The sequence below is a fragment of the Myotis myotis genome, unplaced genomic scaffold, assembly GCF_014108235.1.
Source record: "Myotis myotis isolate mMyoMyo1 unplaced genomic scaffold, mMyoMyo1.p scaffold_m19_p_6, whole genome shotgun sequence".
Classification (NCBI taxonomy): domain Eukaryota; kingdom Metazoa; phylum Chordata; class Mammalia; order Chiroptera; family Vespertilionidae; genus Myotis; species Myotis myotis.
Genome location: NW_023416368.1, coordinates 64914114 through 64938718, shown reverse-complemented (window position 1 = coordinate 64938718; position 24605 = coordinate 64914114). Strand labels below are relative to the sequence as shown.

The window sequence follows — 24605 nt, the reverse complement described above, 5'->3', positions numbered from 1 at the left end:
TAAAAGAATGAGATCGTGGGTAATAAAATTCTAAATGAGATGGTACAGAAAATTAATATGGTTGATGTTCAAATAAGGGAGAAGTTCAGAGGGCCAAGGTCATGGGGGAAAGACTGATGGAAAGGCTAGGATTTTAACTTTAGATGAGCAGATAGACTTTGAATAGGTACCATAGTTGCTTTGTCCCTTTTTATACTCAGCCCCATGAACAGTATCCAAACTTTAACTTCTCCCTTTTCTTTTAGATTTTATACAAAAACTTCTCATATTTTTACTCTTTTCATTTTTGAAGGATAAAAACTATTAAAGATAGAATAACACATGGGATAAATTAAGAGAGAAAGAAAAACAAGAGTGAAAAAATCAAACGGGACCAGAAATCAGTTTAAAAACTGTACTACATTTGTACACATGAGAGAAATGAACCACAAGTCTGGCTCTAAGATTTCTTATAGCCACAGTGGACATCAGATCAGTCCCACGATTTAGCGAACACTAGATATAAAAGCAACTAATTGCTCAGGAGTACAGTTGTCCTTGGTACTGGGACATAATAAACAATGTCCTTGGCAATTTCTTTTCACAAATAGTGCAGTCAGTTCTTGGGGATCTTTCTTATGGCAACTCAAATACTAGTATAGCCTGAAAGGAACACAGCTTATTACAAAATAATTCTAGGGGGTGGGCATAATTTTTATTTCACTTACTTAACAAACACATAAGTAGTGCATGCTCTGCTAGGCACTGTTCTAAGCTCATTACAATAATAACTCATTTGTAGCAATGTTATTGGTTGAATTCCACTATAACAACATTACTGGTTGAACACTATTAATTATTGTTTTTTTAAAATATATTTTTTATTGATTTTAGAGAGGAAGGGAGAGGGAGAGAGACAGAAACATCAATGATGAAAGAGAACTGTTGATTGGCTGCCTCCTGCACCACCCACACTGGGGATTGAGCCCACAATCCCGGGCATGTACCCTTGACCGGAATCAAACCTGGGTCCCTTCAGTCCCCAGGCCAATATTCTATCCACTGAGCCAAACCAGCTAGGGTCTGTTAATTATTCTTGTTTTATAATTGAAAAATTAAGACAGAAAGAGATTTGGTAATTTACTCAAGTCTCAAAGTTAGCAAGTAGTGGATTGAGGATTACCACCCAGCCGGCCTGTGCTTTTTATTGTTATGATATGCTGCCATTTGCGGTAGTGCATAAATGGGTGGGTGTGGTGTTCTTATGTGATCCAGAAGTAGCACTTAATATTTTTGAAGAATAGACAAACTCTTTGATCTTCAAACTTTCCTCCCTAAATATGACCATTTATCTTAAGTCAGAATTTTAGTTGAGAGAACCATTGAGTCCAATGTGGCCTTCCCAGCCGGGACCTGTAAGACACTCATCTTTATGGTCAAAGTACCATTCTCTTAAACAGTCAGTGGAGTTGGGGTTTCTCAGACCATCATGTGTTAAATCCCTTGTGTAATTAGGTTTATAATAATCAAATGAATAAAACTCTCTTTGGGGTAACTTCCTAATATTCTTCTATATAGATGTCATCTGCAACAGCGATACTGGCCTCCAGATTGATCACTAGACCATATGAAATTAGCAGTCCCCCCCCAAAATTTTTACACACACCCCTCCCACTACAGCCTACTGGAAATTTGCTACAATTGCTGCAGCCATTAGAGAAATTAGGTCTGAATACTATTCTTAAAAAGGAGATATTAACATTGTATTCACATGGTGCTTCTTATTTAGCTTTCCAAAGATGATCATAAAAGCGAGCCTTTTAGATTTGATTATAGTAATTAATTTACTACTTACTATTTTCTGGTTTTAAATATGTTAATTATAACTCTATATAAAGGGCATGCAGAAAACTAGGGTGATAAAATATAATTAATGGTGCCTTTATGTTTAAGATTCATTTTTGTAAGTTTGTTTTGTTTTAGAACTCTACATTTGATGTGACTGAAATGATACACATGAGAGCTTTATAATCTATTTTCAGATTTAGACTATGTTTTTGCACATGCCAGTGGCATCTTTCTTATGAGTACCATCTACTTTCTGGCTTACTGTATAGCCATGAAAAATAATCCTAAACTATATCCTGAAGCAGTTTTGCCAGGTAAGAATATTTACTACAGAAAATCTTCTCACTCTGTAAAAATGTCATTCTTTACTCATCTATATATATAAAAGCCTAAGTGACCAGCTGATCGGCTGGTAGCTATGATATGCACTGACCACCAGGGGGCAGATGCTCAACGCAGGAGCAGAAACCACAGGCATGGAAACAGAACAGACTGATAAATCTCAGAAGAAAGAGGGGAGGGGGAGGGTGGAAAGAGATTAACCAACGATCTTATATGCATACTAGAGGCCTGATGCATGGATTTGTGCCCCAGTGGGGTCCCTTGGCCTGGCCTGTGCCCTCTCACAATCTGAGACCCCTTGGGGGATATCGGAGAGCCAGTTTCAGCCTGATCCCTGCAGGCCAGGCCGAGGGACCCCACCGGTGCACGAATCCGTACACCAGGCCTCTAGTTTAACATAAATAATCATCTTATGGAAATCAAGACATTCTGTGTGTGTGTGTGTGTGTGTGTGTGTGTGTGTGTGTGTGTGTGTGTTTTCATTCACTTATTGCTTTGGCCCAGTTCACCACCAAATATGAAGGATTTATAAGCCATGAAACTGAATGTAAAATGCTAGTCATTATTATAGAACTAAAATTTGAACAATGAATCTAAGATCATTTCCTATGTCAAAACATCTTGACCATCAGACTTTATTATTTCTTCTTTACTATCTAAGGATTCCCATTAAAAGTCAGAGTCCTATGACTTTGATTTTTAAAAGTATCAATGAATAGGAATCTGCAGTTACTTGGGAAAGCAAACATTTTTTCCCAAAAAGTAAGGAGAAATTGTTTGAGAGCTCAAAAAGAGTGTTAAATGCACATGCTTTTGGACTTAATCCATTAGGCATTGATGATAAAAAAATATACATATATAATTTCTCACTTACGATTTTTCTACAGTCAATTTGGAGTAAAGGTCCACAAGTAAAATTTTTATAGAACAAAATAAAAGCATATGTCAGAGACTCATTTTTTTTTGAGTGCCTGATTGATTTAAGCCAAAGTGTGCCATTATACCACTAGACCACTATAGAAAACTAGAGGCCCCGTGCACGAAATTTGTCCACTTGAGGCGGGGGAGGGTATCCCTCAGCCCAGCCTGCACTCTCTCACAGTCCAGGAGCCCTCAGGGGATATCTGGCCTAAACTAGCAGTCGTACATCCTTAGCACTGTCACAGAGGCGGGAGAGGCTCCCACCACCACCACTGCACTCGCCAGTGTGAGCCTGGCTTCTGGCTGAGCAGCGCTCCCCCGTGGAAGTGCACTGACCACCAGGGGGCAGCTCCTGCATGAGCATTGGCCCCCTGGTGGTCAGTGCACATCATAGCAACTGGTCAACCAGTTGACTGTCTGCCCCCTGGTGGTTAGTGCATGTCATAGAAAACAGTTGAGCTGTCTTAACATATCATTAGCATATTACACTTTGATTGGTTGAACAGGCAACTGGACAACCGGACACTTAGCATATTAGGCTTTTATTAAATAGGATGATAGAAGGCTTAGTTAAATTATCATGAAATTTTTAGCTGGTATTTTCATATAAATTCTAGGTTTTTTTCCTTAGCTACAGGCAACATTCAGAATTTCAAATATTGTTATGTTCATGGTTTAGAGTGAATGGTGATTGCAGAGCATGTTCAGATCCAGTGTCTTTCCCAAGCCCCTCTCCCATACCCAATCTTTACTCACTTACTACTTTGGGTACTTTATTTCATGTCAATAAGTTGAGAGGATTGCTAATGGTACCCACAGCGATCAAGAGCAATCCCTTGGTTTCCAACATGATCATAAAGCATACACAAGTTGGCCAACAGTGTGTATAGGACTGCACTGATATGTGTACTTTCATATTTCTGCTAACTCTAGAGCGTGAATTTTTCAGGAGGGGAACGTGTCTTGTAAATGTGTTATGTTTGCGTGTTTCAGGATTTCTGTCAGGAATACTTTGGGCAATAGCCACCTGCTGCTGGTTCATCGCTAATCACTCCCTCAGCGCTGTGGTCAGTTTTCCCATCATCACTGCTGTAAGTAGCTGAACTGTGTCTCCACATTTCTGTTTTTCAAATGTAAATCTAATTTTTTTGAAGCATTCTTAGTGAATCACTAAGACTGTTAATGGAGTTTGATTTTTTTAGGAGGACAATTCGTATAATAGAGATTCATGTAGATTAGGGGTGGGGAACCTTTTTTCTGCCAAGGGCCATTTGGATATTTATAATTTCATTTAATGAGCCAAACAAAATTATCAATTTAAAAATTAGCCTGCTATATTTGGTCAAACATTTTTTTTTTCTTTTCTTTTTTTTATTGCTTAAAGTATTACAAAGGGTATTACATATGTGTCCATTTTATCCCCCCGCCCTAGACAGTCCCCTAGCCTCCCCTATCCCCCAATGTCTTATGTCCACTGGTTATGCTTCTATGCATGCATACAAGTCCTTTAGTTGATCTCTTACCCCCCTACCTCCTGCCCTGCAACCCTCCCCGGCCTTCCTGCTGCAGTTTGACAATCTGTTTGAGGCAGCTCTGCCTCTGTATCTATTATTGTTCAAAAGTTTATAATGGTCTCTATTATCCATGAATGAGTGAGATCATGTGGTATTTTTCCTTCATTGACTGGCTTATTTTACTTAGCATAATGCTCTCCAGTTCCATCCATGACGTTGCAAATGGTAAGAGTTCCTTCCTTTTTAGAGCAGCATAGTATTCCATCCTGTAGATGTACCACAGTTTTCTAATCCATTCATCTACTGATGGGCACTTAGGCTGTTTCCAGATCTTAGCTATGCTGAATTGTGCTGCTATGAACAGCACAACCCCTATGCTAGGGGTGCATATATCCTTTCTGATTGGTGTTTCTGGTTTCTTGGGATATATTCCTAGAAGTGGGATCACAGGGTCAAATGGGAGTTCCATTTTCAGTTTTTTAAGGAAACTCCATACTGTCTTCCATAGTGGCTGCACCAGTCTGCATTCCCACCAGCAGTGCACAAGTGTTCCTTTTTCTCCACATCCTCTCCAGCACTTGTCGTTTGTTGATTTGTTGATGATAGCCAGTCTGACAGGTGTGAGATGGTACCTCATTGTTGTTTTGATTTGCATCTCTCGGATGATTAGTGACTTTGAGCATGTTTTCATATGTCTCTTGGCTTTCTGAATGTCCTCTTTTGAAAGGTGTCTATTTAGGTCCTTTGCCCATTTTTTGATTGGATTGTTTATCTTCCTTTTGTTAAGTTGTATGAGTTCCCTATAAATTTTGGAGATTAGGCCCTTATCAGATATGACATTGGCAAATATGTTTTCCCACACAGTGGGTTTTCTCGTTGTTTTGTTCATGGTTTCTTTTGCTGTGCAGAAGCTTTTTATTTTGATGTAGTCCCATTTGTTCATTTTCTCTTTCGTTTCAAGTGCCCTAGGAGCTGTATCAGTGAAGAAATTGCTTCGGCATATGTCTGAGATTTTGTTGCCTTTGGATTCTTCTAGAATTTTTATGGTTTCCTGTCGTACATTTAAGTCCTTTATCCATTTTGAGTTTATTTTTGTGTACGGTGTAAGTTGGTGATCTAGTTTCATTTTCTTGCATATATCTGTCCAATTTTCCCAGCACCATTTATTGAAGAGACTATCTTGGCTCCATTGTATGTTCTTGCCTCCTTTGTCAAATATTAATTGAGCATATTGGTTCGGGCCGATTTCTGGGCTCTCTATTCTATTCCATTGATCTATATGCCTATTCTTGTGCCAGTACCAGGCAGTTTTGAGAACAGTGGCTTTGTAATACATCTTGATATCTGGTATTGAGATCCCCCCTACTTTGGTCTTTTTCAGGATTGCTGCAGCTATTCGAGGTCTTTTTTTATTCCAGATGAATTTTTGGAGAGTTCGTTCTAGATCTCTGAAGTATGCCGTTGGTATTTTAATGGGAAGTGCGTTGAATTTATAGATTGCTTTGGGTAGTATGGACATTTTAATGATGTTGATTCTACCAATCCATGAACATGGTATGTTCTTCCATCTGTTTATGTCTTCCTCTATATCTTTTTTCAACGTCCTGTAGTTTTCTGAGTAGAGGTCTTTTACCTCTTTAGTTAAGTTTATTCCTAGGTAGCTTAATTTTTTTGGTGTGATGGTAAACGGGATTGTTTTTATAATCTCTCTTTCTGAAAGTTCACTATTGGTGTATAGAAATGCCTTGGATTTCTTGGGGTTAATTTTGTATCCTGCTACATTGCCAAATTCATGTATTAAGTCCAGTAGCTTTTTGATGGAGTCTCTAGGGTTTTGTATGTATAATATCATGTCGTCTGCAAATAAGGACAGTTTTACTTCCTCTTTTCCAATTTGGATGCCTTTTATTTCTTCTTCTTGCCGAATTGCAATGGCTAACACTTCCAGTACTATGTTGAACAGGAGTGGTGAGAGGGGGCATCCCTGTCTTGTTCCTGTTCTTAGGGGGAATGGTGTTAGTTTTTGTCCATTGAGTATGATGTTGGCTGTGGGCCTGTCATATATGGCTTTTATTATGTTGAGGTATGATCCTTCTACTCCCACCTTGCTGAGAGCTTTTATCAAAAATGGGTGTTGAATTTTGTCAAATGCTTTTTCTGCATCAATTGATATGACCATGTGGTTTTTTTCTTTCAATTTGTTTATGTGATGTATCACGTTTATTGATTTGCGGATATTGTACCATCCTTGCATCCCTGGGATAAATCCTACTTGGTCATGGTGTATGATCTTTCTGATGTACTGCTGGATCCGATTTGCTAAGATTTTGTTGAGGATTTTGGCATCTATGTTCATGAGGGATATTGGCCTGTAATTCTCTTTCATTGTGTTGTCTTTACCTGGTTTTGGTATTAGGGTGATGCTGGCTTCATAGAATGAGCTTGGAAGTGTTCCTTCCTCTTGAATTTTTTGTAGTAGTCTGAGGAGGATAGGTTTTAGTTCTTCCTTGAATGTTTGGTAAAACTCCCCTGTGAAGCCGTCTGGTCCTGGGCTTTTGTTTGCTGGAAGCTTTTTGATGACTGCTTCAATTTCTTCCATAGTTATTGGCCTGTTGAGATTTTTAGATTCTTCCTGATTGAGTTTTGGAATGTTGTATTTTTCTAGGAATTTGTCCATTTCCTCCAGGTTGTCTAGTTTGTTGGAGTAGAGCTGTCCATAGTATTTTTTAACAATCATTTGTATTTCTGTGGGGTCTGTTGTTATTTCGCCTCTATCGTTTCTGATTTTGTTTATTTGGGTCCTCTCTCTTTGCTTCTTGGTGAGTCTGGCTAGAGGTTTGTCAATCTTGTTTATCCTTTCAAAGAACCAGCTCTTGGTTTCATTGATTTTCTGTATTGTTTTTTTGGTCTCTATGTCATTTATTTCTGCTCTAATCTTTATTATCTCCTTCCTTCTGCTCACTCTGGGGTTTTCTTGTTGCTCTCTTTCTAATTCTTTGAGTTGTAGAGTTAGATGATTTACTACCATTTTTTCTTGTTTGTTGAGATAGGCCTGTAGAGCTATAAACTTCCCTCTCAGGACTGCTTTCATTGTGTCCCATAGGTTTTGGATTGTTGTGTTTTCATTGTCATTAGTTTCCAGGATGTTTCGAATTTCTTCTTTGATTTCATTGGTAACCCAATCAATATTTAATAGCATGCTATTCAGCTTCCAGGTGTTTGAGTATTTTGGGTTGTTTTTATTGTAGTTTATTTCTAATATTATGCCATCGTGGTCTGCGAAGACGCTTTTTATGATTTCAATTTTCTTGAATTTGGGGATACTTTGCTTGTGACCCAATATATGGTCTATTTTTGAATATGTCCTATGAGCATTTGAGTAGAATGTATATTCCCTGGCTTTCGGGTGAAGTGTTCTGAAGATGTCTATTAAGTCCATCTGATCTAGTGAGTCATTTAGGATTGCTGTATCTTTGCTGATTATTTGTCTAGAGGACTTATCCAGTGCTGTCAGTGGTGTATTAAAGTCCCCTACTATGATTGTATTGTTGTCGATGTCTCCTTTGATATCTTCCAGGAGTTTTTTTATGAATTTGGGTGCTCCTGCATTGGGTGCATATATGTTTACCAGGATTATATCTTCTTGTTGTCTTGATCCCTTTAGTATTATGAAGTGGCCTTCCTTATCTCTTATTATGGCCTTCACTTTGAGGTCTATTTTGTCCGATATAAGTATTGCTACCCCAGCTTTCTTTTCCTTTCCATTTGCCTGAAAGATATTTTTCCATCCTTTCACTTTCAGTCTGTGTGAGTCCCTTCTAATGAGGTGGGTTTCTTGTAGACAGCAGATGTATGGGTCATGTTTTTTTATCCATTCAGCCACTCGATGTCTTTTGTTTGGAGCATTTAGTCCGTTTACGTTTAAAGTTATTATTGAAAGGTACTTGTTTGTAGGCATTTCTGTTTTTGTGTGGCTGTTTTCTTTCTGAGCTTTTTATTTCTTATTTTTATACCAGTCCCTTTAGCATTCCTTGCATTGCTGGCTTGGTGGTGATAAACTCCCTTAGCCTTTTTTTGTCTGTGAAGCTTCTTATTTCCCCTTCAAGTTTGAATGATAGCCTTGCTGGATAGAGTATTCTTGGATTCAGTCCTTTGCTTTGCATCACTTTGTAAATTTCCGTCCATTCTTTTCTGGCCTGATGTGTTTCTGTTGAGAAATCATTTGACAATCTAATGGGAGATCCCTTGTATGTAACTTTCCGTCTCTCTCTTGCAGCCTGTAAGATTCTCTCTTTGTCCTGAACATTTGCCATGGTAATTATGATGTGTCTTGGTGTGGGTCTTTTTGGGTTCACCTTGTTTGGGACTCTCTGGGCTTGTGTGACTTTTTTCTTCCCCACCTCAGGGAAGTTTTCTGATATTATTTCTTCTAATAGGTTTTCTAATCCTTGTTCATCCTTCTGTTGTTCTGGTACCCCTATTATTCGTATGTTGTTTCGTTTCATGTTGTCCCAAAGCTCCCTTAGGCTCTCCTCCTGTCTTTTCATTTTTTTCTCCAATTGCAGTACAATTTGGGTGTGTTTTGCTTCCTTGTCTTCTAAATCACTAATTCGGTCCTCCGCTTCTCCTAGTCTACTGTTGATACTTTCAATGGAGTTTTTCATTGCAGCTATATCACTCTTCATTTCTTCTTGGGTCTTACTTAAGTTGTTGATTTTTTCATCTGTTTCTTCTAGCTTCTTCCATATGTTATCGATTTTTTCATCTGTTTCTTCTTGCTTCTTGCTGAGGTTGTCGATTTTTTCCTCCATCCGGTTTATGCACTCTAGGACCCTTATTCTGAATTCTTTTTCTGTCATGTTGCATGCCTCTGTATTACTTAGCTGCTTTTCTGGAGAGTCCTCCTTTTCTTTCCTTTGGGGGTTTCTTTGTCTACCCATGTTTGATCTCACTGACATATCTAGACGTTGAGTCGTTCAGTGGTTGCTCCCTTGGTGGCAGTGACTCCTTGGTCTGCGGTTGCTCTTCGGGCGGTTGCGGTAGCAGCTCCTCTTCAGTTGGCAGCAACTCCTCTGGTGGGTGCTGTTCACAGCTGTGGTGGCTCTTCTGGCTGGTGGGGCGAGGTTTCACGTACAGCTGCTGTTCCTCAGCAGAGGGTGTGGTGCTCAGGAGGTTGCTGTTGCTTGGATCTGCTTTCCAGGGGAGTTCTGCTCTTCCCGGCTGCAAACCGTCTCGCCAGCTGAGGAATTTCGCCAATTCGGGGTGGATGTTACTAGTTTCAGCTGCTCACTCCATTTGCTCAGGGACACGACCTGGGACGCGTCTGCCTATACCGCCGCCATCTTCCTGAATCCTGGTCAAACATTTTTTAAAAATATATTTTATTGGTTTTTTTACAGAGAGGAAGGGAGAGGGATAGAGAGCTAGAAACATTGATGAGACAGAAACATCAATCAGCTGCCTCCTGGACACCTCCCACTGGGGATGTGCCTGCAACCAAGGTACATGCCCTTGACCAGAATCGAACCTGGGACCTCTTGGTCTGCAAGCCGACGTTCTATCCACTGAGCAAAACCAGCCAGTGCTGGTCAAACATTTAATTGGCCCACCCCTAATGCCTTGGCAGGGCCAGACCAAATGATTTTCTGGGCCCCACCTCTGATGTAGATAAACTGATACCCTCTATGTCATGTCCTTGAGTGCTAAGGGAACATTGGGTCACTTCACTTTAGCGGGTGTGTTCAATTTTTATATTCTTGCAGTGTTTGTTGGGTCCTTTTACCTACTGTCATTTTGGATACATTATAACTTGCTACTTATAACAATATCCACCTCTATGTAACAGTTTATAATGTAAAAATGCTTTGGTATTATCACACTTGAATCACATGACAACCTTGTGAAACAGAAAGCATTTCCTACTCCTCTTCATAGGGAACTTCAGTATTTTTAAGGAAGGCTTGCTAAAGCAAAGTACTGTGTCTGGACAATGCCATTCATCATGGCATACATATTACAATTTGCTTCATCTGACTTTTTTTAGATGCCAATTATGTAGAATATAGCTAGGTAACAGAAAAGCAAAAATACTTCCTTTGACATAGGCAGGACAAGTAGTAATAAGATTGTCCCCATTTTGCAGATGAGAAAATTGAGGCAATCGCTCAGAGCGTTGTTGAAGTGAGAAAACAAGTGGAAATCTCAAGCCTTCTCCATTCAGAGTTTCCAGTACATGGTGCTACTTTTTGCCATAAGTATAGAATCCAATTTAGAGTTTGTTTCAGGTTCATTATGGTAATAGGAATGACATATATACACACGGCAGCCCCGCTTTTAAATCATTGTCATAAAATTTGCCTGAAACATTTCATCAGCACACCTGTGCAAACCTAGAAAACTAATTTTTAAAAACATATTGTCTAATCTAAAACACATTGCATTGAAGTTTGAAACATCATTAAATTGTAATATAAATTCTGGATTTCAAACAGTGTATTTTTCACAATTCTATTATGTTCATAAAATAGTTAGCTTTAAAGTGCAACTAAATAAAAAAAACTAGTTGTGTTTTTTTTTAATTTAAAGAAACCACATTGTGACATTCATAATCTCTGCTGAGGGAAAATATTATCGAAATCGAATATGTTATAAGGAATATTTTTAGGTTTAAGTCCTCATAATTGGAATGGCAAAGAACCCAAAGTCTTTCCACAAAGGGGTTTTTTTCTCATCATATCAAGGATATTTAATGTTAGAAGTGACCATATGATATGGGAAATATAATGGGCAAGTAAATTTGCATGGAAAAATATACAGTATGATATTCTCCTTGACTGGAGATATAAATATTATATTCTTGAACAAATGTGGGTTCTCTAAAAAGGGTTTGAAGCAATTTCATATAAAAGACACAGATACATCCTGGCCAGTTTTGCTACGTGATTAGAGTATCAGCCCATAGACTAAAGGGTCTCAGGTTTGATTCCTGGTCAAGGACACGTACCTAGGTTGCAGGCTCACTTGATCCCTGGCCCTGGGTGGGGGTGTGTGTGGGAGGTAACTAATCCATGCATCTCTCTCTCACATTGATAACACACACTCTCTCTCTCTCTCTCTCTCTCTCTCCCTCTTCTCACCTTCCCTCCACTCTCTCTAAAAAAAAAAAAAAAAAAAAAATCAATGGAAAAAAATATCCTTGGGTGAGGATAATTAAAAAAAAAACCACACACACAGATGCAATCAAGCCACAAAAGACAAATAGAAACACAAATCGAATATTAAAACTATAATAAAAATGAGAAAGGAAGCAAATAGCACAAAGGGTAAATATGTATGCAACTAAAAATTAAGTTTTGCTTTCCACGTGTAGAAGTAGGTAATACAATGAGGTAGCTAATTATTTTTAACTGATAACATTATTTTCTCTGCAAAGACAACTTATCTTCTAGCATTACCTTTTAAACAGAATTTATCATATGGGGCCTTTTGCAAGGGACATTAACATTGAGTAATATTCTTTACAAAAGAATATTTTGATAGAGAGATGGTTTTCCAAACACTGTTTCTTGTATTAAATTATGGTAAAGATGTACAGGGGAACATTAAAGCCGAGGTCAGTGGAAATGAATTGCTGAGGTAGGTGGAGTGTGGGCAGAGGGGCCAGTGGGAGTGGTCACGTTAGCTTCAACTGACCTAAGCACAGTCATCCCACCCCGCAGGTATAGCTTCCTGTGGTGCTTGAGGAGTACTACCTGGAAGGACAGTATTGCTGGGGGACGAGGAATAGGTCCCATTGCCACTAGGCTCTCGCTTGATTTGACTTTTGTTGTCTATTAAGACAACCTTATCCCCATGCAGAAAAGATTCAGTCCCTACCCTCAAGGATCTCACACTCTTTTTAATTTTATTTTCTTAGCAGAATAGATTTTTTTTTACTTTAACTTTTTCTAATGGAAAATTTCAAATATACCCATACCCAGTTTTAATAATTATAAATATAGTCATTCTTATTTTATCAAAAAAGTACATTTTTTAATCCCAGCAGTTCTGTTTTTCCAGGTACAGATATTTCCATTGTGATGTATCTATTGGAGAGTAGGCTATGAGTTTCTTGAAAGTGTATCTGCATTGCTTAATGGCAAATAACATTCAATTAAAAAGCAAGAAGGAGGAGGAGGAGGAGAGGAAGGAAGGAAGGAAGGAAGGAAGGAAGGAAGGAAGGAAGGAAGGAAGGAAGGAAGGAAGGAAGGAAAACCAAACCTATATAGCCCAACATAGCCCAAGAAAGAGCTTGTTACCTCTGCTCCATGCCTTCCCCCTGAGCCTAAAAGTTTATCCAGAGAATTGAGCTTCTCAAGGTGGCTCAAGCTCACCTCGTTTTGAAAGACTGATACAAATATATTTTGTATAAATGCACAAAAGGAAAAAATACAACCCAACTGCCAAAGCAGGTGTGTGTCTTATCTAGGAATGCCCTTCCTGTTTGGCTCTCCTTTGCCTGAATCAAAGCATCTGTACACACTGTGACTTATGCTTGCATTTAGCAAAGCACTTCTTCCTACAGTCGCATTACTCGTCACAATACCTTTTAGGCACTAAGCAAATATTTAGAAAATCATCAGCCAAAAAGTCTCAAAGGTCAATGATACCTTTTGGTATTATCTTCAACCATGTACTCTGAAGGGAAATTCATTTCCTGATTAAAGAGGATAAAATTCTTAAGCAAATAGCAAGATAACATGAATGTTATGTCCTTATTCTATTGTCCGAAGCCAGGATAGAATTGCCTAAAGGACCCAGATGAGTCTTGTTTGGTTTGGGTTTTGAGGCTTAGGACCTTACGTCATTGATAACAGACAGTTCCTTTGACCTATTGCTCTGGCTCTTTTGATGTAGGCTTTTCCAGATGCTGACAGAGAGTGATGTATTTTTATTACTTCTCTTACATGCCAGAATGGAGTCAGACTTTGTTGACCCAGCCATGTGGACAGTTGGAGTAGTGGGAGAGGGAAAACATGTTGGAATTGTTTATTTGAAACTTCCAGAGTTTGTGCAGGCTTGAAACAGAATCATAAACATGCTAACACAACATACCTTCTCCACAAAAACCATGCTTAATTCAAATTCCTAGTATAGAGTGTGTGCAGGAGGCAGCTGATCAATGATTCTCTCTCATCATTGATGTTTCTCTTTCTTTCCCTTTCCCTTTCTCTCTGAAATCAATATATATATATATCTTCATTTTTTACCTAATGCTACTTAGTTTAACTTAATGATGAGTTAGGGTTGAGATTATTTCCCTGTCAATATTGTTATATTGCTTTTACAATAGAAAGTTATTTGATTATCAAGTGTTAAATCAGCTCTCCTATTTACTGTATTTACATAGAGTATAGTCACAGGAAAATAACTAATTTAATCAAAGTTCTTTTTTCTTAAGGGTCCAGGATTTGTAGCTGCAATGTGGGGTGTCTTCATGTTTAAAGAAATACAGGTATGTACAAGAAAGGGCAGAGTTATAAAACGGGTAGACCCATGTATAAAGTGTATATAAGACTATGTTTGTGTTATTTTCTGAAAACTGTATTTAACTACTAAACCCAGTGCAGAAAACACATGAATTGAGTTGACAGGTCAGATGTTCAAAATGTGTTTTCATCCCTAACTAGCAAAGAAAATCACAAAAATATGAAAATTATTATAAAATATGTTTCTCTCCACCCCAACCCCCAGTAGAAAAATGCTTTAGTTGATTTTAGATTCCTGAAAGAGATTTGGTTAAATAATCCAATAAAATCCGGTAGAGGGAAATTTTATTTTGTGTAAAATATGGTCGATTAACAAAGAAAAGATTCCTTTTATCCCAACGATTAAACTATCCCCAAGGCACATGGGTTTTGAGAAAAGTTACTCATGTGGGTCCTCCTGCCTCCCAAAGGTCTCCACATAAAAACAGCAACTTTAGCCCTGGCCGGTTTTCCCAGTGGTTAGAGTCAGCCTGCAGACCAAAGGGATACCAGTTCGATTACTGGCCCAGGGCATGTACCTCGGTGCCAGGTTTGCCTCTGGCCCTGGTCAGGGTGCATGCAGGAGGCAACCAATCAATGTGTATGTGTCTCTCTCCCCCTCCTCTCCCTTTCCCTCCCTCTAACGAATCATTGGAAAAAATATCCTCGGGTGAGGATTAAAAAATTAAATAAATAAAACCAGTAATTTTACAGGAAAACAGTATGGTAACAGGTGACCACTACCTCTTCCCTCTCACGTGTACTTGATGGTGGTCTAGACGCTCTAGATGGTGGTCTAGATGGCATCTAGATGGTGGTCTAGATGGCATCAGGGCCATCATAGCTTCTGTCTTAATGTGCAGCCGTAATAGCAAGTCATTCCTGGGTCTAAGAAGATCTGATGCTGCTAATCTCTGGGAACCACGAAGTGAACTGTGTCCCTGGCTAGTCCTTAAAGTGATTCTTTGATTTTAGATTTAAGAAATCATTTCATTCATTCTAAATGAAACATTTTTATTTAGAAAGTCATAATTTGATAATATGAGTAAAATTCTCAGATGAAATACACATGTTTAGAAGATACTTGGACCATGAGCTTAGTTTTGTTTGTTTTTTTAAATACACAAGACAACTGAAAACATTTGTAGATGCATAAGTTACTTTTATGCACGTGTTTCTCATTTATTTTAGTTAGAATTGCTTTCCACAAAAATAATTCTATGCCTGTAACACGCTATAAATCTCTTTGCAAATGTTTCATCTGCCTCACAAAGGATGATTTCCACTTAAGAATTATGATTCAGTGTAACATGCTGACGCCTTAGAAAATCACGAGTTAGTGACCAGAACTTATTTGCAGTTAACATATAAAGAAACACAAAGTAAGAATAGATTTATTTTAAGCTTTTGAAAATTATTTTGCTTATTACTGCAGTAATACTGATACTGAATTTAAAATAATTTTTTCTAGATATAAGAACTCTCTTGACAGAATCTCTAACCATTAAGCCTCGTGTTAATTCCTCGGAGTCCTCTAAAAGATACTAAAAGGCATTCAAAGAGGGTTTTCCAAAAATAACAGCTGAAAATCTTCTGATTCAATAAGATCATTGAGTAAGGTGCTGAAATATAGTATAAACATATAATAAATATCCTTCCAATATGCCACTAATTATCAATTAAAACGTATAAAATAAGTGCTATTACTAACTACAAAGATTATTTAAATATTTTTAAAAATCAACAAGAAGTATGCTAGATTTCTAAGATCTTTTACTTTACTACAAAAGGACATAAAAGAAAATCAGGAGAAATGGGGAGACTCACCATATTCCTCATGGGACAACTCACTATGGCTCCTAGGCAGTTCTTTCCAGTAACATTCACTGAGATCCCTGTAAGATCCCAACGGGATCCTTTCTGGAATTTGAGAGAGTGTTGAAGTTTAGCCAAGTGTGTATATGAAAATAAAGAGAGGGAGGGCCAAGCTGAAAGCAAAGAGTGAGTTTTGTTGACCTTCCTAGAGTTAAAAAATCTTACGAATCTTGTCTACAAACAAAGCTTAAAGGGCGTCCAGTGATACTTATCATTCACTGCAGATGCCTACCTGCCTCTTGACAACTGAGTCAAAGGAGTTTCAAATATTTTACATGCCAACGAGTTTAACTTATCAACTAAACACTGAGCCCAAAATCCTATCAGAATTTTAAAACAATTATTTCTTCTTAGAAACAACACAAAATCCTAGAGTGAAATAAAAGCAAAACATTTATCTTTCTGACTTTTAGTTCCTGTCAGTTATGTCTTGAATCAGTCCTCAAAGACCTATTTTAAAGTCTACAAGTTACAGCAGTAAGAACTTAACAGACACAAGCACTTGTTGTGTGAAAGAATTTAATGCTTTTATTTCGTTTTAATGCCATCCACGCTCCATTTGGAGGTTGTGCAATTCTACTGTTCTTTTGTATCTGATATCTGTTCCTCTTTGGGAAGTTTGTTGTATAATTTTATATTTAGCTATTTTAAATTAAATATTCACTATATTTTTAGCAACACACTTTTTTAGCCAAAGTGATACCAGTGATTATCGCCATAACAATTTATACATCAGTAGCTACCCCCAGATAAAGGATGAGAGGATATATTTTTAAAATCTCAATAGCTGTTTCAAAAATCCAAGTTCAAACTTTTTGCTTTGGGGAGAATGTTAGCATGATCTTTCTAAGAGCTAACATTCACCTTTGACCAAGGAAAACTATTACCCAAATATAATCAGGTTGTTTTTTTTCTCCCCCTTGGAGACTAGGCAGTTTAGACAGATTCTTAAACTTAAAGGGGAAAAAATATTTTATTCCCTGAGAATATTATTCTTCTGTCTACAGAGACAATAAAATAGAAAGCTTACCAAAATATTCACATAATTAGTTGTAAAATGTTAGTTGAGGCCCCATATATTTTTTTTCTTATTTAAGTAATCACATTGTCTAATTTAAAGTAAATTTAGCAATCATTTGAGTGTATTAATTTTTTGAACAAATATTTATTGAATACCTATTTTGCACCAGTACTGGTATCTAGGTATAGGTTATTGTCTTTAAAACCAAGAACAAGATGTCAGGAACTTTAATGCCTTAATGCAGTGTGTGTGTGTGTGTGTGTGTGTGTGTGTGTGTGTGTGTGCGCGCGCGCGCGCGCGCTCTGTACTTGGCAAGGCTTTGTGTTGCTGTCTTGCACTTGAAGAGCTTGTGTTACAGCGACTTCTGATAGTGTTGATGCTCACAGTGAATCACACAGTACAGCTGGCTCCCACCCAATTTACAAAGAGCTCTTTCTGGTAATCAAACAAATTAATCCACTCCAATCCAATTCTCTATTAAGTTGTAAAAAAAATAAAAAGGAATATGCATTGTATTGTGTTTGGGCTCTGTATTAATTGGCATTAATCTTGATAAGAGCTAAAAATAGAATTATATGGTTTGACTGTCAGGAGATCTCGATGTAATTTTAGACCATATATCTAAAATGAGAGAGGCACTGATCCTGTTTTACTTTGCGATATTCAAACTTCCCCTTAGGATAATGGGAACTGTATCTAAAGAGGAATATAGACAACCTGGCAATAAATCATTCAGAGGGAACCTGTCAGGATAGTGGGGGAGCTTGAAACTATTCCACATGAAAAAAAAATGGTCAAAGGAATTAAAATATTGACCAGGAAAGCAGATGCTTCAGGGATATAAGTTATTTTTCAATGTTTGAGAGTTTTTTCTTATGGGAAAGAGATTAGAAATCAATCTATCTGTACCCCTAGAGATAGAACTTGCAGGAAATAAAATATTTCTAGTTAACACAGGAAGATATTCTTTGTTAATGTAAACATAGACTGTCTACATTGGAAGGTGAGTCTCAGTGTTTCCCATCTCTGTGACCAGTGCACCCATATACAGCTGGACAGGCCAGACTTAGTCTGTTTCTTCCTAACCCTTTAGGCTGTTCTCTGTCTATTTACCTGAACTTCATCATCTCTCCCCAGGAGGACTGTAGGTACCTCCTTATTGGTCTCCTTCCATCCATCTGGCCTCCTCCAATCTGTTCACCATTGTAAAAAAAAGTTCGGGCTTTAGCAAATGCAAATCCTATCTTTTCACCACATCTAGCTGTGTTTGTTCCTTTAATATATTTTCATTGCTCAGAAAAATAAAACTCAAAGGCATGACGTGACCTATTAGATCCCTGTATGATCAGGCCCACAGCCTTCCAACCTCACCTTGCCTCTACCTAACTCTCATTGCTCTAGTCACACTGACCTTCTTTCAGCACCTGGCAAGTATCATGCTTTCTCTTACACGTAAAGCTCTGAATTTCTACTAGAATTTCAACCTGATATCCTCTTTCCCAGCCCAGTTCATTGATCTTATGGGTTTTCAAGGGAATCTGGATGATTACTTAGAACAGGGGTCCTCAAACTTTTTAAACAGGGAGCCAGTTCACTGTCTCTCAGACCGTTGGAGGGCCGGACTATAGTTTAAAAAAAAACTATGAACAAATTCCTATGCACACTGCACATATCTTATTTTGAAGTAAAAGAAACAAAACGGGAACAAATACAATATTTGTATTTGCATGTGGCCCGCGGGCCGTAGTTTGAGGACTCCTGACTTAGAGAAATAACAAAAAAACATGTAGGTGACTAAGGAAGATGGTTAGTAAGGTCCTAGTAGTCCTACGAATCTGTGAATTTTTGTGTGTTTGATTCAAGTGTTCTTAATTACAGTTACTCTTTTTTATTATTCAGGGTCAACAAAACTACCTATTAATGATATTTGCATTTTGCATCATCTTGACTGGAGCATTGTGCACTGCTTTTTCTAAGACCTAGCAACCACATGACCAGCAGGTGGCAGCAGTGATTAAGAGGAGGCCTCTACTGGACACTAGACAGATTGTGCTGAGAACAGAGACCATTTTCATACCGCAAATGGGTCTCACCTCATCTTGGAGTGGGTAAATGATTTTTTTTCATAAATGTGAGAATAAAGGAAAACATTTTCAGTCAAGTAAAAAAATGAAAAATTCTTCTGAACTTTTTTGAAGGTAGGAATTTAGGGAGTGACTAAAATGTCTACATTCTTGCAGTATCATATCTAAGGATGCTCTTTATTCTTTTTAGTACTTTTAAAAATTTCAAAATAAGCATGCACACACAAATAAAAAAGACATAGTTGGGAAATTTTCCTACTCAAGAGTTTCCTCTCCTACAGATAGAAGCCAGAAACTCACTCTCCCAGCCTTCCTTGTGGTAGGATGTGCTGCTGCTGACGGTGTAGCCTCCACGCCCCATGTTGTGGTCCTGCTGGGGATTCTGTGAGCTACCTAATCAAGTTGTATGATAAACTTAGCCTCATTTAAAAAAAAAACCTCAGAAATATATTTATAGCCTATTTTAATCAACTTTAATGAAGTGTGATTTACAGCCAATGAAATTCTCCCATTTTAAGTGGACAGTGCTCTGAGCTCCAGCAAATGCACACACATGTGAACACCACTATAATCTAGACACAGAACATTTCCAGGAACCCCAAATGTTCCCTTCTGCCCCTTTGTAGTTAACCCCCAAGACCAGGCCACCAATGATCTGTTTTCTGCCTTTCTAGATTACGTTGGTCCGTTCTAAAGTTTTATGTACAAGGAATCACATCAGTATGTACCCTTCTGCGTTTGATTTCTTTCATCTTATAGCCATTTTTATACTTTTTTTTACTATGCACAGATGATGTGTTGTAGAATTGTGCACCTGAAACCTGTATAAATTTGTTATCCAGTATCACTCCAATAAATTTAATAAAAAGGAAAAGAAACATTTTTACTGCTCTGAAACACTTATAATTCTCAATTATTTTTGCTAGTGTATATTCAAAATAATAACTAAAGCAAAAATAATTAACATTTGGAATCATTATATTTCAGTGTGTGATGTGTCATGTTCCAGAAATTCATTGTTTTAAATTAATAGTGTAATTAATAATTTTTAGCTACCCTTTGAGTCCATCTCCATTCTATGATATTCTGTCTTGAGAGACTGTAAAACATTAAATTGCTTAAACTAGATCACCTCCATTGTCTACAAGTTGAAAAAAGTGCATATTCTTGGGTTTTCTACAACGACCTAATAGATTATAATATCTAGAAAGTGTGAATATGCATTTTTTAAAAGTGTTCTTAATTATTCTTATTACACTTGTACTCTAAATTGTATTTGTTACTTATACTTTGATATTTAAAAGATTTCAATGAACTAGAAAAATAAAAAAGAATATTCTGTCTTCCACTCCTAGAAGAAGAGAGAGAAAATAAAATAAGTTATCTATTTAATTTTATGAAGAACTTTTTAGGAGAAAAAAAAATGAAATGCTTAAAACCAATTGTTCAAATGGAAATTTTGCCAAAAATAAAAACAATAATAATAACTGTGTATCACACTCTTTTTTTTTTTTTTTTGGCTCAAACCACTTGACTTCCTCCAAGAGGTCAGTGACCAAATCTGTTTTTACTTCAAACCCTGCAGAAAATTACTTTCTCCAGCAATAAAATCTCTAACACAATTCTCCCTGACAAGATCCCATGAAAACAAACAAAGATTCTCATTTATAAATGGAGATTGTCCAACAAGACCTAATGAAATAGGCTGAAAATTAGAACCTAACTTTCTAAAGCATTCCTCATGATTTTCTTAAGTACCTCATATCCTCGTAAGACACTGACTGCATTCTTTCATTGTCTCTTTCCAACAAGGTACTTGTAAGCACTGTTTCTAACTCATTCATACCTGCATAATTAGAGAGTTTATAAATCTGCCTTTCACATATACCATAACGTTTTGATTTATAAAACTCACCTCAAATATTTATTTTCCAACAGAAAAAGGCTGTATTGTCTCCCTTTCTTCCAAAAATATTTGAGCATTATATTGGCTTTATATATATGTGGCAAATTTATTGTGAGCTCTTTGAGAGTAGAAGTTTTTTTTATTCATCTTTATATCGCAAAACCTAGCACAGCACATGGCATTTAAAAAAAAAAAAAAGACATTTTTTTCTCGCATTTGCCCTGAAGGACATCTGAAAGTTACAATCCAAAATTTATTAGCAATGATACTTTAAAAACTGATTCTTAGTAATTCATTGAATCACACATTAAATATTTATTAAGTGGTTTCTTTATACTTATTTATGATATATTATCAGCCTTTCTGTATGTTATTGAATTTAACTTTCTAAAATTTTGCTAAAAAGTTTTGGTTTTGTGTTCATAAATGATATTGGATTATAATATCAGGGTAGTACTTGCTCCAAAACATTTGTTAAAAATTGATATTATTTTTCTTAACTGTTTGGTAGAATTCAAAAGTGAAGCTATATAGTCCTCATTTTTTAAAAAACAAATATGGAGTAATACAAGTTATCTATTTCTTTTTGAGTGAGCTTTCCTAATTTATATCTTTCAGGGGATTTGCTAATTTTGTGTACATTGTAGAAATTATTGGCATAATATTGTTTATAATATTTCTTTTCCTTTCATAATTGTAGGATTTGTTGTGATGTCCACTTTCTTATTTCTAACATTGGTAATTTGTTTCTTCTCTTTCTGAACATTATAGTAAAAATTTATCAACTTTCTTAATTTACTCAACAAATTAGCTCTAGTTTCCTTGTTTTCTCTTTTATTGGTTTGTGCTCTTCGATATTACTTATAGTTTCATTTAGGTTCTTAAATAACTTACTCTTATTTCTCATTCCTTCTTCTTCCAAAATTCTAATTTGAATTCAATCTAGTTTGAATTTTCCCCACATCTCATTGATTCTCTGTTCATTTTTTTTATTCAGTTCTGTTCGGTTTCATTTTGAATAGTGTCTATTGCTCTGTCTTCAAGTTCACTAATCTTTCCTTCTTCATTGTCCAATCTACTATGAATACCACTCTGTATACTTTTTATCTTAGACATGTTCATCACTAGGTAGGAATTACATAAGAAAAACAATAGGATTTTTTTAAAAATATATTTTATTGATTTTTTTACAGAGAAAGGGAGAGGGATAGAGACTTAGAAACATCGATGAGACAGAAACATCAATCAGTTGCCTCCTACACACTTCCCACTGGGTATGTACCCACAACCAAGGTACATGCCCTTGACCAGAATCGAACCTGGGACCCTTGAGTCTGCAGGCCGATGCTCTATCCACTGAGCCAAACCGGTTAGGGCAACAATAGGATTTTCAAAAAGTGTCTTTTTTTTTTTTTTTTTTTAAGAATCTATTAAATTTTTTTTTTATTTTTTTATTTTTTTATTTTTATTTTATTTTATTTTTTATTATTATTAGTTAAGGTATTACAAATGTGTCCTCATCCCCCCCATTAACCCCCAACCTCCCCCCCACACACAAACTCATGCTCCCATCTCCCCGTTGTCCATGTCCATTGGTTTGGCTTATATACATGTATACAAGTCCTTCGGTTGATCTCTTCCCCTTACCCCCGCCCTCCCCTACTTTCCTTCTGGGGATTGATAGCCTGATTGCTGTTTCTCAGTCTTTGGGTCTGTCCCTTTTCATCAGTCTATGTTGTTCTCTATAATCCACAAATGAGTGAGATTATGTGGTATTTATCTTTCTCTGACTGGTTTATTTCACTTAGCATAATGCTCTCCAGTTCCATCCATGCTGTTGCAAAAGGCAAGAGTTCCTTTTTTTTTACCGCAGCATAGTATTCCATTGTGTATATGTACCACAGTTTTCTAATCCACTCTTGATATTGACAATAAGATTCTTCTAGCAAACAGGGACATCAGAGTTAATTTGATTGGTTTTTAGCTACTGAAGTCCTCATCTGGGAACTTAAGTCATTTTCTTTTTTACATTGAAGACCAACTATCTCTCTAGAAGACTAATATACTTCTATCTTTTTAAAGATCCTGAGGAAAGTGAAAAATAAAACACAGAATTTTAGTATGTGTGTTGTTATTTACTTGTCATTTTTTATATCGATGCTGGCATAACCTTCCTATGTATAATGGACTCACATGATATTGGAGGCTAAGAAGACCCAACTCTGCAGTTGGCAAGCTGGAGACCTCAGAGAACTCAATGGCACAGTGACAGTCTGAGTCCCAAAGCCTGAGAAGCAAAAGGGTTGGTGGTGTGAGTTCCCATCTGAGTCTGAAGGCCCAAGAACCAGGAGAGCAATGTTCTAAGTTTTAGTCTAAATCTGGGTTCTCCAAAGGCAGGAAAAAAGACCCATGCCCAGCTCAAAGACAGGCAGAGAGAGAGAGAGAATCTTTCTTACTCAGGCTTTATGTTCTTTTCCAGCCTATCAAACAAATAGATAAGGCCCACCACCTTGGGAAGGGCAATCTGTTTTACTCAGTCTACCTATTCAAATGTTAATCTAATCCAGATACACCCGGAATAATGTTTAACTAAATATCTGTGCACACAATGGCCCAGGCAAGGTGACACATAAAATGAACCATCCCACATATAGTAAACCATTTTATGGTATTTAGCTCTTCAACCATAAAAATATTTTGAGTTTAAACTCTTGATATTACACTGTTTGGCAATACAATTGACCCTCAAACAATGCAGGGGTTAGGGGTTATACACAGATGAAAATCTGTGCATAACTTTGACTCCCCCACAAACTTAACTACATAGCTGTCCTTCCGTTTCTGTGGGGGCTTGATTCTAGGACTCCCCCCATGGATACCAAAATCTATGCATGCCCAAGTCCCCTATATCCAATGGTGTAGATCGATGCATACAACAAACCTCCACATTCATAGACTCTCAACCGCAGATGGAAAGCAGTACAGGTATTTTCTGTAAAAATTATTTGTGTAAGTGGACCCGTATCGTTCAAGGGTCAACTTGTACTATTTTATGGAGATTGTTTTATAATGTGCCTGAGGCTATAGTAAAAATATGTCTATTATAAACAGACAAAGGGATGTACAGTTTGGGAGAAATTTTTTAACTTTGTTCACAAAAAGGCCTGCCCACTTAACCACACCCCTGGGTCATTTTGTAACAATTCCTCGGTATATGTCTAAGAGGAATAAATGTATATATCCATAGAAAATGTTGTACAAAAATGTCCATAGTAACTGAAAACTAGAAATAATCCCACACTCACCAACAGAATAGATAGACAAATTGTGTTATATTCATAAAATGCATTGAAATACTACCAACTGATATTCACATAAAGTGAAGCATCTGGTTGCCTTATCTTTAGCTTTTAATGTATATTAAATAATCATTTACTTAATTCTGCTGTATAAATATATTTTCAAATTTGACCACCAGAGGGTAGTATAGGTTTAATTGTGATAGTCTTCATGTCAAAAATGCAAAATGCGGGGGGGGGGGGGGAGGCGGGGGGGTTAGGGGGCTTTCTTTTTTCCCCCTTTTCATCTCTCCTCTGAAATGACTATACT

General features: G+C 37.1%; 1 protein-coding gene across 1 annotated transcript in view; it reads left to right on the top strand.

Annotated features, from left to right (window-relative positions):
• TMEM144 (transmembrane protein 144) overlaps positions 1–19298 on the top strand; it is a 35165-nt gene extending 15867 nt beyond the window's left edge. Inside the window, exons 8-11 of the mRNA XM_036314953.1 lie at positions 2022–2141; positions 4084–4181; positions 14044–14097; positions 18906–19298. Of these exons, the coding sequence (XP_036170846.1) occupies positions 2022–2141; positions 4084–4181; positions 14044–14097; positions 18906–18989 (356 nt within the window). The 3' untranslated portion in view covers positions 18990–19298. The remainder of the gene's footprint in view (positions 1–2021; positions 2142–4083; positions 4182–14043; positions 14098–18905) is intronic.
• Positions 19299–24605: the final 5307 nt, after the last annotated feature.